We start from the raw sequence: 17,054 nt of genomic DNA, 5'->3' as shown, positions 1-17,054 counted from the left end.
TTATGTAATCCATTACAGTTGGCCCCCCATATCCACAGTTTTCACATCAGGGAGTCAACCCAATCATAGATCAGGAATTTAAAAAAAAAAGAAAGTCTACAAAGTTCCAGAAAGCAAAACTGGAATTTGCCATGCACGGGCAACTGTTTACTTCGCATTTACATTGTATTCAATATTATAAGTAATCTAGAGATGATTTAAAGTATATGGGGGGTGGGATGGGGAGGGTGGGAGGGAGGGAGATGCATGAGGGAAGGGATGTGGGAACAGATGTATATGTATGACTGATTCACTTTGTTATAAAGCAGAAACTAATAAAAAAAAAAGAGAAAAAAAATAAAAAAAATAAAGTATATGGGATGGGACTTCCCTGGCGGTCCAGTGGTTAAGACTCCGTGCTCCCAATGCATTGGGTCGATCCCTGGTCAGGAAACTAAGATCCCGTATGCCATGTGGTGTGGCCAAAAAAAAAAAAAAAGTACATGGGAGAATGTGCATAGGTTATATGCAAATAATACTCCATTTTACATAAGGGACTTGAGCATCTGCAGAATTTGTATCCTCTGGAGTCTTGGAACCAATCCCCTGCAAGTACTGAGGGACAACTATGTTGTTGGACATTCAGGTTTCCATTTTTTTGCTGTCAGATAGCCCTGAAAGGAATATTTTTGTATGTAAATTATCCACATTTGAAATCCACATTTTAAATAATTTCTTTAGCATAAATTCCTAGAAGTATAGGTGTTGGATCACATTACATATGTATTCAACGTATGTATTCATAAGACTCCTGATACATATTGCCAAATTATTTTCTGGAAGATTATTTAAATTTATTCATATACCAGAAGTGTATACTCTTAGCAGCACTGAATATTACAGTTTTTTCAGCAATGAGTTTTCCATTTTTTCTTTTTTCGATTATAATAGGTTGCTGAACTAGGGAGTCAGGAGACTTGAGTTCCTGATTCTGCTTTTGTAAAGAAATTACCTGCATATTTTTTTTTTGGATAGGCATTCCTTTGTTTTATTTTATTTTTTTAACACCTTTATTGGAGTATAATTGCTTTACAGTGGTGTGTTAGTTTCTGCTTTGTAACTAAAGTGAATCAGCTATACATATATCCCCATATCTCCTCCCTCTTGCATCTCGCACCCACCCTCCCTATCTCACCCCTCTAGGTGGTCGCAGAGCACCAAGCTGATCTCCCTGTGCTATGCAGCTGCTTCCCACTAGCCATCTGTTTTACATTGGTAGTGTATATAAGTCCATGCCACTCTCTCACTTCGTCCCAGCTTACCTTTCCCCACTCCGTGTCCTCAAGTCCATTCTCTACATCTGTTTCTTTATTCCTGTCCTGCCCCTAGGTTCTTCAGAACCATTTTTTTTTTTTTTTTAGATTCCAAATATATGTGTTAGCATATGGTATTTTTCTCTTTCTGACTTACTTCACTCTGTATGACAGACTCTAGGTCCGTCCACCTCTCTACAGATAACTCAATTTTGTTTCCATTTATGTCTCAGTAATACTCCATTGTATATATGTGGCACATCTTCTTTATCCATTCATCTGTCAGTGGACACTGAGGTGCTTCCATGTCCTGGCTATTGTAAAGAGTGCTGCAATGAAAATTGTGGTACGTGACTCTTTTTGAATTATAGTTTTCTCAGGGTATATGCCCAGTAGTGGGATTGCTGGGTCATATGGTAGTTCTATTTTTAGTTTCTTAAGAAACCTCCATACTGTTCTCCATAGTGGCTGTGTCAATTTACATTCCCACCAACAGTGCAAGAGGGTTCCCTTTTCTCCACACCCTCTCCAGCATTTATTGTTTGTAGATATTTTGATGATGGCCATTCTGACTGGCGTGAGGTTATACGTCATTATAGTTTTGATTTGCATTTCTCTAATGATTAATGATGTTGAGCATTCTTTCATGTGTTTGTTGGCAATCTGTATATCTTTGGAGAAATGTCTATTTAGGTCTTCTGCCCATTTTTGGATTGTGTTGTTTGTTTTTTTGATATTGAGCTGCATGAGCTGCTTATAAATTTTGGAGATTAATCCTTTGTCAGTTACTTCATTTGCACATATTTTGTCCCATTCTGAGGGTTGTCTTTCATCTTGTTTATGGTTTCCTTTGCTGTGCAAAAGCTTTGAAGTTTCATTAGGTCCCATTTGTTTATTTTTGTTTTTATTTCCATTTCTCTAGGAGGTGGGTCAAAAAGGATCTTGCTGTGATTTATGTCATAGAGTGTTCTACCTATGTTTTCCTCTAAGAGTTTTATAGTGTCTGACCTTACATTTAGGTATTTAATCCATTTTGAGTTTATTTTTGTGTATGGTGTTAGGGAGTGTTCTAATTTCATTCTTTTACATGTTGCTGTCCAGTTTTTCCAGCACCACTTACTGAAGAGGCTGTCTTTTCTTCATTGTATATTCTTGCCTCCTTTATCAAAAATAAGGTGACCATATGTGCGTGGGTTTATCTCTGGGCTTTCTATCCTGTTCCATTGATCTATATTTCTGTTTTTGTGCCAGTACCATACTGTCTTGATTACTGCAGCTTTGTAGTATAGTCTGAAGTCTAGGAGCCTGATTCCTCCAGCTCCGTTTTTGTGTCTCAAGATTGCTTTGGCTATTCGGGGTCTTTTTTGTTTCCATACAAATCTTGAAATTTTTTGTTCTAGTTCTGTGAAAAATGCCATTGGTAGTTTGATAGGGATTGCATTGAATCTGTAGATTGCTTTGGTTAGTATAGTCATTTTCACATTGTTGATTCTTCCCATCCAAGAACATGGTGCATCTCTCCATCTGTTTGTATCATCTTTAATTTCTTTCATCAGTGTCTTATAGTTTTCTGCATACAGGTCTTTTGTCTCCTTAGGTAGGTTTATTCCTGGGTATTTTATTCTTTTTGTTGCAGTGGTAAATGAGAGTGTTTCCTTAATTTCTCTTTCAGATTTTTCATCATTAGTGTATAGGAATGCCAGAGATTTCTGTGCATTAATTTTGTATCCTGCTCCTTTACCAAATTCATTGATTAGCTCTAGTAGTTTTCTGGTAGCATCTTTTCGATTTTCTATGTATAGTATCATGTCATCTGCAAACAGTGACAGCTTTACTTCTTTTCCGATTTGGATTCCTTTTATCTCTTTTTCTTCTCTGATTGCTTTGGCTAAAACTTCCAAAACTATGTTGAATAACAGTGGTTAGAGTGGACAACTTTGTCTTTTTCCTGATCTTAGAGGAAATAGTTTCAGTTTTTCCCCATTGAGAGCAATGTTGGCTTTGGGTTTGTCATATATGACCTTTATTATGTTGACGTAAGTTCCCTCTATGCCTTCTTTCTGGATGGCTTTTATCATAAACAGGTGTTGAATTTTGTAGAAAGCTTTTTCTGCATCTATTGAGATGATCATATGGTTTTTCTCCTTCAATTTGTTAATATGGTGTATCACTTGATTGATTTGCGTATATTGAAGAATCCTTGCATTCCTGGGATAAACCCCACTTGATCATGGTGTATGTTCCTTTTAATGTGCTGTTGGATTCTGTTTGCTAGTATTTTGTTGAGGATTTTTGCATCTGTGTTTATCAGTGATATTGGCCTGTAGTTTTCTTTGTGACATCTTTGTCTGATTTTGGTGTCAGGGTGATGATGGCCTCATAGAATGAGTTTGGGAGTGTTCCTCCCTCTGCTATATATTGGAAGAGTTTGAGAAGGATAGGTGTTAGCTCTTCCCTAAATGTTTGTTAGAATTCGCCTGTGAAGCCATCTGGTCCTGGGCTTTTGTTTGTTGGAAGATTTTTAATCACAGTCTCAATTTCATTGCTTGTGATTGGTCTTTTTATATTTTCTATTTCTTCCTGGTTCAGTCTTGGAAGGTTGTGCTTTTTAAGAATTTGTCCATTTCTTGCAGGTTGTCCATTTTCTTGGCATATAGTTACTTGTAGTAATCTCTCATGATCCTTTGTATTTCTGCAGTGTCAGTTGTTACTTCTCCTTTTTCATTTCATTTCAATTATATTGATTTGAGTCTTCTCCCCTTTTTTCTTGATGAGTCTGGCTAATGGTTTATCACTTTCGTTTATCTTCTCAAGAACCAGCTTTTAGTTTTATTGACCTTTGCTATTGTTTCCTTCATTTCTTTTTCATTTATTTCTGATCTGATCTTTATGATTTCTTTCCTTCTGCTAATTTTGGTTTTTTTTGTTCTTCTTTCTCTAATTGCTTTAGATGTAAGGTTAGGTTGTTTATTTGAGATGTTTCCTGAGGTAGGATTGTATTGCTACTAACTTCCCTCTTAGAACTGCTTTTGCTGCATCCCATAAGTTTTGGGTTGTTGTGTTTTCATTGTCATTTGTTTCTAGGTATTTTTTTTATTTCCTCTTTGATTTCTTCAATGATCTCTTAAGCAAGAGATTTAGTAGTGTATGGTTTAGCCTCCATGTGTTTCTATTTTTTACAGATTTTTTCCTGTAATTGACATCTAGTCTCATAGGGTTGTGGTCAGAAAAGATACTTGATATGACTTCAGTTTTCTTAAATTTACCAAAGCTTGGTTTGTGACCCAGGATATGATCTATCCTGGAGAATGTTCCATGAGCACTTGAGAAGAAAGTGTATTCTGTTGTTTTTGTATGGAATGTCCTATAAATATCAGTTAAGTCCATCTTGTTTAATGTATCATTTAAAGCTTGTGTATCCTTACATTCATTTTCATTTTGGATGATCTGTCCATTGGTGAAAGTGGAATGTTCAAGTACCCTACTCTGATTGTGTTACTGTCAATTTCCCCTTTTATGACTGTAAGCATTTGCCTTATGTATTGAGGTGCCCCTATGTTGGGTGCATAAATATTTACAATTGTTATATCTTCTTCTTGGATTGATCCCTTGATCATTATGTAGTGTCCTTCTTTGTCTGTTGTAATAGTCTTTATTTTAAAGTCTATTTTGTCTGATATGAGAATTGCTACTCCAGCTTTCTTTTGATTTCCATTTGCATGGAATATCTTTTTCCATCTCCTCACTTTCAGTCTGTATGTGTCCCTAGGTCTGAAGTGGGTCTCTTGTAGACAGCATATATATGGGTCTTGTTTTTGTATCCATTCAGCCAGTCTATGTCTTTTAGTTGGAGCATTTAATCCATTTACATTTAAGGCAGTTATCGATATGTATGTTCCTATTATAATTTTCTTAATTGTTTTGGGTTTGTTATTATAGGTCTTTTCCTTGTCTTGTGTTTCCTGCCTAGAGAAGTTCCTTTAGCATTTGTTTTAAAGCTGGTTTGGTGGTGCTGAATTCTCTTAGCTTTTGCTTGTCTGTAAAGGTTTTAATTTCTCCGTCGAATCTGAATAAGATCCTTGCTGGATAGAGTAATCTTGGTTGTAGGTTTTTCCCTTTCATCACTTTAAATATGCCCTGCCACTCCCTTTTGGCTGTCAGAGTTTCTGCTGAAAGATCAGCTGTTAACGTTATGGGGATTCCCTTGTATGTTATTTGTTGTTTTTCCCTTGCTGCTTTTAATATTTTTTCTTTGTATTTAATTTTTGATAGTTTGATTAATATGTGTCTTGGTGTGTTTCTCCTTGGATTTATCCTGTATGGGACTCTCTGCATTTCCTGGACTTGATTGGCTATTTCCTTTCCCATATTAGGGAAGTTTTCAACTATAATCTCATCAAATATTTTCTCAGTCCCTTTCTTTGCCTCTTCTTCTTCTGGAACCCCTATAATTCGAATGTTGGTGCATTTAATGTTGTCACAGAGGTCTCTAAGACTGTCCTCAATTGTTTTCATTCTTTTTTGTTTATTCTGCTCTGCAGTAGTTATTTCCACTGTTTTATCTTCCAGGTCACTTATCCGTTCTTCTGCCTCAGTTATTCTGCCATTGATTCCTTCTAGAGAATTTTAAATTTCATTTATTGTGTTGTTCATCACTGTTTGTTTGCTCTTTAGTTCTTCTAGGTCCTTGTTAAACGTTTCTTGTATTTTGTCTATTCTATTTCAAAGATCTTAGATCATCTTTACTATCATTACTTTGAATTCTTTTTCAGGTAGGCTCCCTATTTCCTCTTCATTTTTTTGGTCTGTTGGGTTTTTACCTTGCTCCTTCATCTGCTGTGTGTTTTTCTGTCTTCTCATTTTGCTTAACTTACTGTGTTTGGGTTCTCCTTTTCACAGACTCCATGTTCATAGTTCCCATTGTTTTTGGTGTCTGCCCTCAGTGGCTAAGATTGGTTTAGTGGGTTGTGTAGGCTTCCTGATGGAGAGGACTGGTGCCTGTGTTCTCGTGGATGAGGCTGGATATATATTGTCTTTCTGGTGGGCAGGACTGCATCTGGTGATGTGTTTTGGGGTGTCTGTGACCTTATTATGATTTTAGGCAGCCTCTCTGCTAATGGGTGGGGTTGTGTTCCTGTCTTGCTAGTTGTTTGGCATAGGGTGTCCAGCAGTATAGCTTTTTGGTCGTTGAGTTGAGCTGGGTCTTAGCGTTGAGATGGAGATCTCTGGGAGAGCTTTCGCCGTGTGATATTATGTGGAGCCAGGAGGTCTCTGGTGGACCAATGTCCTGAATTCAGCTCTCCCACCTCAGAGGCACAGGCCTGACCCCCAGCCAGAGCACGAAGACCCTGTCAGCCGCATGACTCAGGAGAAAAGGGAGAAAGCAAGAGAGAAAGAGAGAGAGAGAGAGGAGAGAGAGAGGGAGAGGGAGAGAGAGAGGGAGGGATGGAGGGAGGGAGAGAGAGAGAGAGGAGAGAGAGAAAGAAAAAATAAAATAAAGGTATTAAAATAAAAAATTTTTTAAAGTATTAAAAATAAAAAAATTAAAAAGTAATAGAAAGAAAGAAAGGAGAGAGCAATGAAACCAAAAAACAAATCCACCAATGATAACCAGCACTAAAAACTATACTAAAGAAAAAAAAAAAAGGAAGCAAATAACGGACAGACAGAACCCTAGGACACATGTTTAAAGCAAAGCTATACAGACAAAATCACACAAAGAAGCATACACATACACACTCACAAAAAGAGAAAGGAAAAATATATATAAATGTATTCAAAAAAAGAAAGGAAGCGAGCAACCAAATCAATAAACAAATCTACCAGTGATAATAAACTCTAAATAGTAAACTAAGGTAAACATAAAACCAGAAACAAATTAGATGCAGAACGCAAACCCCTAGTCTACAGCTGCTCCCAAAGTCCGCTGCCTCAATTTTGGAATGATTCGTTGTCTATTCAGGTATTCCACAGATGCAGGGTATATCAAGTTGATATAATCCGCCGCTTCTGAGGCTGCTGGGAGAAATTTCCCTTTCTCTTCTTTGTTCGCACAGCTCCTGGGGCTCGGCTTTGGATTTGGCCCCGCCTCTGCATGTAGGTCGCCTGAGGGCGTCTGTTCCCGCTCAGACAGGATGGGGTTAAAGGAGCAGCTGACTCGGGGGCTCTGGCTCACTCAGGCCGGGGGAAGGGAGGGGTATGGATGCGGGGCGAGCCTTCAGTAGCAGAGGCTGGCGTGACGTTGCAGCAGCCTGAGGCGCGCCATTAGTTCTCCCGGGGAAGTTGATCCTGGATCACAGGACCCTGGCAGTGGCGGGCTGCACAGGCTCCCGGGAGGGGAGGTGAGGATAGTGACCTGTGCTTGCTTACACACAGGCTTCTTGGTGGCGGCAGCAACAGCCTTAACGTCTCATGCCCATCGGTGGGGTCCATCCTTATAGCTGCAGCTCGTGCCCGTCTCTGGAGCTCATTTAGGTGGTGCTCTGAATCCCCTCTCCTCGTGCACCCTGAAACAATGATCTCTTGCCTCTTAGGCACGTCTAGAGTTTTTCCCGGACTACCTCCTGGCCAGCTGTGGTGCACTAACTCCCTTCAGGCTGTGTTCATACAGCCAACCCCAGTCCTCTCCCTGGGATCTGACCTCCGAAGCCAGTGCTTCAGCTCCCATCCCCTACCCGCCCCAGTGGGTGAGCAGATAAGCCTCTCGGGCTGGTGAGTGCTGGTCGGCACTGATCCTCTGTGCAGGAATCTCTCTGCTTTGCCCTTTGCCCCTAATTCTGTGTTAATGTGTGGAAACTTTTCCTCCTTCACAACTCCCTTCCGGAGGTGCAGGTCCCGTCCCTATTCTTTTGTCTCTGTTTATTCTTTTTTCTTTTGCCCTACCCAGGTACGTGGGGAGTTTCTTGCCTTTTGGGAGGTCTGAGGTCTTCTGCCAGCATTCAGCAGGTGTTGTTCCACGTGTAGGAGTTGTTCCACGTGTAGGAGTTGTTCCACGTGTAGATGTATTTCTGATGTACTTGTGGAGGAAGGTGACCTCCGCATCTTATTCTTCCGACATCTTGAAGGTCTCCTCCTCCACCTGCATACTTGGAATATTAGTTCCCTTATCTTTTTTTTTTTAATGTATGTATGTATTTATTTATTTATTTTTGGCTGCGTTGGATGTTCATTGCTGTGCGCGGGCTTTCTCTGGTTGCCGCGAGCAGGGGCTACTCTTCTTTATGGCGCATGGGCTTCTCATTGCAGTGGCTTCTCTTGTTGCGGAGCCCAGGCTCTCGGCGCACAGGCTTCAGTAGTTGTGGCACATGGGCTCAGTAGTTGTGGCTTGCGGGCTCTAGAGCACAGGCTCTGTAGTTGTGGTACATGGGCTTAGTTGCTCTGTGGCATGTGGGATCTTCCTGGACCAGGGCTTGAACCCATGTCCCCTGCATTGGCAGGTGGGTTCTTAACCACTGTGCCACCAGGGAAGTCCAGTTGCCTTATCTTTAAAATGCATATGATAATGATCTATCCTGAGGAGATAATCCTACAAATAAAAAGCTTTGTGCATGAAAAATAAATCTTAAAGGTTATTGCAGGAAAAAAAAATATTAAAGGTACTCGCTCATCAAAATTTATTACTGATTTTTTAAAAAACTTTTTAGCCTACCTGCCTAAACTAGGACCCTTGGTTCCATTTGACTGAGACTTTGAAGCATCCATACTGCTCATGAACTGCAATATAAAGCATTTATGTTCAGGTTGCTTAACCTTTTCTCAAGGAATAAAGCCCTTAATGAATGGATCTGATCAGTCATACACGTAAATTATCACAGATACCATTCGTTTCAAGAGATTTTTAAACTAAGTTGTTTCTGAAAATCTTTTAAAAGATTATTTTATTTTGTGCTGTCTGTCTTTTAAAGGTGAGTCGTTCATCTCTGCTGATTGAACAGCCTGTGAAAAAAAGGCCTATTTTGGATAATCAGGTGATAAATTCTGTGTGTGTTCAGCCAGAGCTACAGAATAATGCAAAGCATGCAGATAATTCATCTGACACAGAGATGGAAGACATGATTGCTGAAGGTTTGTAGATTTTTCTTTAAGATGCCCTTTAACTTTGACTTTTATTGTTTGAAACAAGACATGGGTATTTATTCCACACAGATTTTCACTTGGAAGTATTTACTTTTTTTTCTCATATAATGCATTATTTGACTAAAATAGTGGGAAAGCTAATCAGACTCTTAATGGTCATACAATTAGAATAGCAAAATTGGTGTTAATTTGTATACTATCAGTTTGACATTTGAAGGAGTGTGGTTGGGAAAAGTTCCATTATATATGAAACTAATTCAGAATTTTAGGATCAAAACAACCAATTCTCTTTCTTAAGCAGACTTAAATAAATGACTGTTTTACTGAGTCTGCTTAAAAATTTAGAGCTTCTGGGTTGTTTGGTTTTAGACTTTATGTATTCAGATGTTTGATATCAGGTGGGTATTACAGTTGTGTTAAGGACGTAGTCTTCAGTCAAAAGGCGATTAAGTTTGTTCATAGAGGAAAATATCACTAAATCTTCTCAGTGTCAAAGAATTTTTTTTATAGACCTTATTCTAATAGTGACTCTTCCATAAAAGTCAAAGTGGTAATGCAAAGTGACTTTAGGAAAACAAACACAAATAAATGCAAAAATGATATATTTTACTTTTTATTGATTCTGATCATGGCTCTGCAGTTGATACCATTCAGTTTAATTAAATAGCATTTAATATAGTCAGAGCTCTGTAATAGTGAATTAATTAACATCTCTAAGTAATTATCAATATATTAATATATTTCATCTAAAATTAATTTATTCATTTTGTAAATATTTAGCATATATTATGTGCCTGTACTTTGCTAAAATTAAGTAAAATAGCATGCTGGTAAGCAAAATAGATACTGACTTGGCTCGCAGTTTTCCTAATTCTTAAGAGGAAGGCTCCTCTGTCATTGTGGTAATTTATGAACTGTTGCAAAGTATTTATCACTGTTTTACTTTTTATTTGAATAGCAAAGAGTATGATAGTAGTATAAAATTTTTTTACTGCTAACTTACGTTGAGTTCAATTTGATTTTTTTTTATTTAAAAGAATGTTAAACATGAAAATTTTCAAACATACATACAATTAGAGAGAACTCTATAATGAATCCCACCTCACCCAGACTCAACATTACCCAATTTTAAACATTATTTTGCCACACCAGCTTCATCCATCCCTTTTGTTTTTTTCTCCCTACGTTCCGCCCTTCTCTCTTTCTCTGTTGCTTTTTCTCTTTCCCTTTTCTCCCTTTATTCCTCTGTTTGAAAAAAGATCATGGTTCTTACTGTATTTTACTAGTTCATGCTTCAGTGTGCATCTATAAAAAGTGTACATTTTATTTTTTTATTTTAATTTTTTTTTGCATTACACGGGCCTCTCACTGTTGTGGCCTCTCCCGTTGTGGAGCACGGGCTCCGGACGCGCAGGCTCAGCGGCCATGGCTCACGGGCCCAGCCGCTCCGCGGCATGTGGGATCTTCCCGGACCGGGGCACAAACCCGTGTCCCCCGCATCGGCAGGCGGACTCGCAACCACTGCGCCACCAGGGAACCCCAAAAAGTGTACATTTTATTGCTGTGTCACACAAAACAACATTAATAACTGTTTGGTGTCATCTAGTACCTGGTCCATATTCAGATTTCCTCAATTGTATAATTGCCTAAATTGTATAAATGTTCTTTTATAGTTATTTTGTTCAAATCAGGATCCAAACAGTGTGTACATTTTGCCTTTTGTTGTTATGAATTTAATTTCATTTAATTCCTAAATACTTGCTTTTAGTTATGCATACTATTTATCTGAGAAAATTTTTCATTTGAGATAAAGAGTAGTAAAGATGAATGTGCAGGGGTTTTTTTTTCTTGTCTATATCTATAAGAATAAGTTTATAAACAAAAGTTTTCTAGCCTAATAAGCATATGTAATGTGCTCTCTTGTGTGCACATATTGGAGAAAAATGGAAAACTGCTTAGGAAGCTTCACAGCATATGTTGTGATGCTCATGGTTTATATACAATTAAAATATATGCTGGACTATGCTAGAACCTAGAGGAGCTTTTGATCTAGTAGGAAGTAGCAATCTCCACAACAGAAAGATAACTAAGGAGCAACATATGGTAGGTATTAAATGAATTATTATAGACAGTAAGAACTTGGCACGTTAAAACTGAGTGGGATTATTGCCAGTTTGGTGAGTTTTCTCTAGAGATGGGATTTGACCTGGGTCTTGGCTGGTAAAGCATAGACTTAAGATAACAGGAATAACCTTTCAGGTTAGCATACCATGAATAAATGCACAAAAGATGTGCAAGTGCTAGGTAACTTCAGGAGGGGGCAGCAAAGAGTAGACAGTTGGGTTAGAGAAGTGTAGTGGGTAGTAAGGCAGTCAGATTCTAGCATACTTTGATATTCAACTATGGAGTTAGGAGTTATCTTGCTGTCAAGAGGATGGTTACTGAAGATTTTTTAGGCAGGTGACATGAAAAAGAGTGTTTTTGGAAACTCTGCTGGTCACATGTAGGAGCAGTGTAGAGGTTTGGCATGTAATTGATACCTGTAGTCATGGTGGGAAGAGGAAGACAAGGCAAAGGGTACTTTTAAAGGACAAGATACCAGAGTAAGGAAAAGGGAGATTTAAAGATGATTAATCTATGCAATGAATAATGAATAAGCCGTAGAGATCTAGTGCATGGTATAATGAGTATAAACAATATTGTACTATAATCATCAGCCTTGCTAAGAGACTTAAACTTAATTATCCCAGTGACTAAAATGAAAGGATAAAAATGTAATGTGACAGAAGTGCTCAGTATTGCTACAAAGGCAGTCATATTATAATATATAAATGTATCAAGTTAATGTATTTTACACCTTAAATTTACACACTGTTTTATGTTAACTATATTCAGTTAAAGAAAGATTATTCTATTTCATAGTGGAGATATATTTACTGAAAATGTGTCAAATTTTTAAATACTTCATAATTTCCCAAGGTAATTTTATAAAGTGTTTCTGTTACTGTATACTTCGGTGTTTACGGGAAGTATTACAGGGTGAAATGGTGAGGTCACTTATTTAGTGGCTTTGGTTGTAGTAGTATATACAGTTTAATTCAGTATGAAAAACAATGTAAGGATTATTCTTTTTTTAAAGGATAAACTATGTCTCTATTTGGACTGGTTCTATAACCAGAATCTCCAACCAAAATGTGATTTACCAAAATATCTTATGTCTTCCCTGGTAAATCATCACACTGATCGTGGTTTCTATCTCATCGCCTCTCTTTGCTGCTGACCATCACATGATCTCAAGTCTTCAGGAAAATTGAAAAGTAACTCCTCCTTGCACAAAAAAATTGGGGATCTCTATTGGTTAGGATATGTGTTTGGCCACTCCATTAGAGACCCAGAATAATACCTGATGAAATAAAAAAGTTTAATTTTCTCTGACATAGTCTAAAGGTAAGCAGTGAAGGGCTCCATTGTGTTGGGCACCTAAGCTGTCAGTGGCTCTGCCATCCCTAGAATGTTGCTCACATTTCCAAGATAGCTAATCTTCATGATCACATTCTAATGGTAAGATGGGAGAAAGGGCAGTACCTGGAATTTGGTCAGAAATTGGCCACACATGGGGCAGAAACTGTACTTTTTATTCTCAGTGGCCATATTCCTAGCTAAATATTAGGATTTTGTTACTGTGGGAGAAAAATGAAGAACGGATATTAGGGAATTGCCAGCTGTCTCTGACATAGAATCCCATCTTTATTAGCTAAAGCAGTAGTTTTTTAAACTTATTTGACTCTGTAATTTTTTATTTACAAATGTGAAAAAGTAGCCTTGGTAACATTACCAGATTTGTTGAAATTTTGACCAAATATTAGAACTGGACTTTTTTGAATCTGTTAATATTCCTCTCTTCTTTATGAGAAATAAAACTGATGTTCTGTTTTTGTCGGGTTGTTAACCCTTAGACCATACCTGTTTGGGGTCTCCCCTCTCTCACCAGCAAAAACATTTCCTTCTCCTTCATAAGGTATTATAACCTGTTATCAAGTGTTGCATATTATTATGTTAATTAATACAAACTTTTGAAATAAAGCTTTCAGTATAGTCAAAACGGAACAAGTTGACAAATGGGCTCTTTGGGGCTGGGTTGGTGGCAGTGGTGGTCAAATGAGAGGTTCTGTCTCCAGTACAGGCTTTTCAAGGTCAGATCTGGTTACAAGTGTCACAGCGTAAAAGCAATACTCCTGGAAGTATGACACTAGGTCCCAGGGATGTGTTGAGGGGCACAACTGTGTGAAAGCCATCTCTAGGTCATTGGAAGGAACAGTTTTTACTTTACTTGCTTTGAGACTCTTGTTCCTCATTGCTACTAAATAGATGAGTTTTGTTTATGAAGACAGTCTTGAGAATTTCCTTGAGATGATCCCTTGCTAGTTTATGATTTGATTGGTCATGACAGTGTATTTGGATGTCCCTTGGAACTTCAAATATTTCACAGTGTGTTTTTTAGTTCTTGCTGCCTTCACTTAATTTAGCACTTTGCTGTTTGCTTCTCCAGTAACACTGGGATAATGTGATGCTTGAATGTACTGAGTATGTGTCATCCATGTCTACATTTCAGAGTCCCTTTCTTCATCTTAACAAGTCTTGCTTAAATGAATAACATAGAAAAGCACATATGGAGCTCATAGCTAAAAGCTTTAGTTAGTGGACTTCTTTTTTTGTATTTTTTTTTTTTTTTTTTTTTTTTTTTTGCGGTATGTGGGCCTCTCACTGTTGTGGCCTCTCCCGTCGCGGAGCACAGGCTCCGGAGGCGCAGGCTCAGCGGCCATGGCTCACGGGCCCAGCCGCTCCGCGGCATGTGGGATCTTCCCAGACCGGGGCATGAACCCGTGTCCCCTGCATCGGCAGGCGGACTCTCAACCACTGCGCCACCAGGGAAGCCCGTTTTTTTTTTTTTTTTTGTATATTTTATATGACTCGGCATAGGAATTATGATGATGCATGAAAATGGCAAAATATGGTGGATTTAAGAATTTAACAGTTTTCACTGAAGTGTTTCTTAAGCACTTATTACAGGTCTTAGTACTCTTAGTTCTTATGTGGAAAATAGGAAATGGAACTGTCACTTTTTTATGCCTGCTACCTATTGGGCATTCGTGTAATCTTCACTGCAATTCTTCGGGAAGGGTATTTTAAACTCTATTTTACAGATGAGGAAACTGTGGGTCCTGAAGATTTAAGTTGCTTACTTACAGGTGACTGCTGCTGCTGAATACTTGAGGATTTAGGTGGGAAGTTTCTTTGGGTCCTGTGGTATGACTTGAAAGTTATGGATATAGAGGTGGAGGGAAGGACATTCTCATTTAACAGAGAGACACCCTGACAAAAAGGAGCAGAGGTTAGAAGTTACAAAACCAATGGTGATTTTGAAGGTAAATGTAAATTACTTTGTTTTAATATAAGACTAAAACGGACTTTTATAATTAGATAAATACATCTTTATATATTCTGTTGTACATTGCAGATCTTTGAGAGTGTTAACTGTTTTAAATGCTCCTCTGAAATCACACATCAAAATTTTACCTTCTTTTTGGATTCATCCTCATTTTCTCCAGTTAGAAGTGTGTTCTTTGCTATATATATTGTACATAGCACAATGTGTCAAAATTCATATACTACATGATGAATTTTGAAAGTAGTGACTTTGTTTTATTTTGCACATTTTAGGTAGGTTGGATTCTTAGCAAAATGAACCTTTAAAATGTATTGCATTTTGTGGAGAAAACTCCATAAAATATTTTTATGCAGGAGCAAGAGGAAATTGGTGGAAGTGGTTGTTTTGGGGGGCTTTGCCTTGCCAAAGTGGCTATGGATTGAAAAGTTAAAAGACCATTCCTTTTACGTTTCCTGGAGGGTCTGAACACTAGTAGCATCCAACCAAAGTAGAAGCTAAAAGAAAATTTGCCACGATTAAATTTTTGGAAGTTTTTTCTTTGTTTTCTTCTTTTTAGAGGCATTAGAAGAAATGGACAGTGAGTTGCTCAAGTGTGAATTCTGTGGAAAGATGGGGTATGCTAATGAATTTCTGCGGTCAAAAAGATTCTGCACTATGTCGTGTGCCAAAAGGTATTTCTGTTCTCTTGAATTTCCTAGAGCACAAGCCAACAACTGCTGTAACAAAACCAAAAAACTTGTAGACTTTACCATTAGTCAAAACTAGATATTACAGAGGAATGATATCAAATAGGCATTATTTGGAGCTACTTTGCTATTTAATTGTTAACTTTTGCTCCGTGAAAACTGCATATTCATAACACATACAGCATAATCTAATATTGAAGTGGCAATCTTCTGGTGGTAAGAATATGCTTAGGAGAACCCCTCCTGTGAATAGACTACTAGTCCTTAAGGTATCAAAACAATATTTGTTTTATCAATATTGAAATACCTGGATTTACTTTGTTATATTTTAAAATGTTTCATTTCTTTTAACCATATCCTATTTATTTTAGGTTTCTAAGTGGGACAGCTATAGCATAAGTTCTCCACATTGTTATATTATCTGACAACAAAATGGCCTGTCTTCTAAACCTGTATTTTCAATAGTAATATTATAGGTGAATAGTATTACTAAAAAAATTTTTTATTATCTTCATTGATCTAGTCTCAAGTTTAGTTTACATTAAAGAACACCCCTCTAATAATGATTATAAATCCTAATTATAGGTATTTCCCACTAAAGGTGAAGTGTATGCACAGGTTGATTATTTTGAAATTTGTTTTCTATTCCAAAAGTTATTATTCTCTCAAAGAATTTAAGATCTTAAAGATTCATCCAGGGAATTTCTTGCTTGGATACATTATTTAGTATGGTGCCCCTAAAATACACTTAGTAAAAACTTAAGTTAAATAACTAGTAGAAGTATTTTCCTCTAAAAATGGGTTATTGGTTTTTCAATTGTCAATCTGTTATTCAGATATTCTTTCATGTTATTGATAGTCCTAATGAAATTATGTAACTCCTATTTTAACTTAGGAGTTTTTCCAGTTTGCTTGTACTACAAGAAAGAATAGTGGCTCTCTGATTCTAAGGGATTAAAAATTGAGGGAGAAGGATTGCCTTTCAGAATATTTTAAACTTCTTGACTATTTAGAAATATTTCAGGACATTTAACACACTACGATCACTCTTCTCCCAGAGGTGATTGCTCAGTTGTCCTGTTATTATACCTTTAGGCGAAGCTCTTTAGAGGTTTAGGGGTCCTAATGTAGGAAAATGCAGACGAGAGAAGAGCAAGGAGGAGAGGATAAATTAGGTCTCACCTGAGAACTGCTGTTTACATGTCCGCCTAGCTATCTGTCTTAGATATCTAAATATTTAGGGACTAAATAGCAAGTGTAAAGTTAGTCTCTCTTCTCTGTTCTATAGTCAGCTAGGAAAGAAGTTTTGTCAGTTGATGTGAATGGAAATCAGAAACCTTTAGAGCTGAGCCCACAGATAAGCATAATGAACACAGGAAGAGCTTGTTGAATTGTTTTAGGGTAAAATGAAGTGACCATCAGGACACTTTTCTTTTTTATATTTTTAGTGGAAAAATAGCCTATTCACTCTCATAGTACTCCTTACTTCTACCTCCTGATATTTTCATAAAACATAGGTGAGGAAATTCTTGTCATTTCCCTGAAAAAATC

At 37.5% G+C, this 17,054-nt stretch overlaps 1 protein-coding gene across 4 annotated transcripts in view; it reads left to right on the top strand.

Annotated features, from left to right (window-relative positions):
* The window catches only part of PHC3 (polyhomeotic homolog 3), an 87,501-nt gene that overhangs the window by 53,670 nt on the left and 16,777 nt on the right, over nucleotides 1–17,054 (top strand). For all 4 annotated transcript variants that reach the window (XM_081234547.1, XM_081234546.1, XM_081234545.1 and 1 more), the window contains 2 exons: nucleotides 9,197–9,356; nucleotides 15,374–15,488. In XM_081234547.1, coding sequence (XP_081090673.1) covers nucleotides 9,197–9,356; nucleotides 15,374–15,488 — 275 coding nt within the window. The remainder of the gene's footprint in view (nucleotides 1–9,196; nucleotides 9,357–15,373; nucleotides 15,489–17,054) is intronic.

This window comes from Mesoplodon bidens, assembly GCF_964165515.1.
Source record: "Mesoplodon bidens genome assembly, chromosome: 5".
Lineage (NCBI taxonomy): Eukaryota > Metazoa > Chordata > Mammalia > Artiodactyla > Ziphiidae > Mesoplodon > Mesoplodon bidens.
The sequence above is the reverse complement of the archived record's forward strand: the minus strand, read 5'-3'. Positions and strand labels throughout refer to the sequence as shown.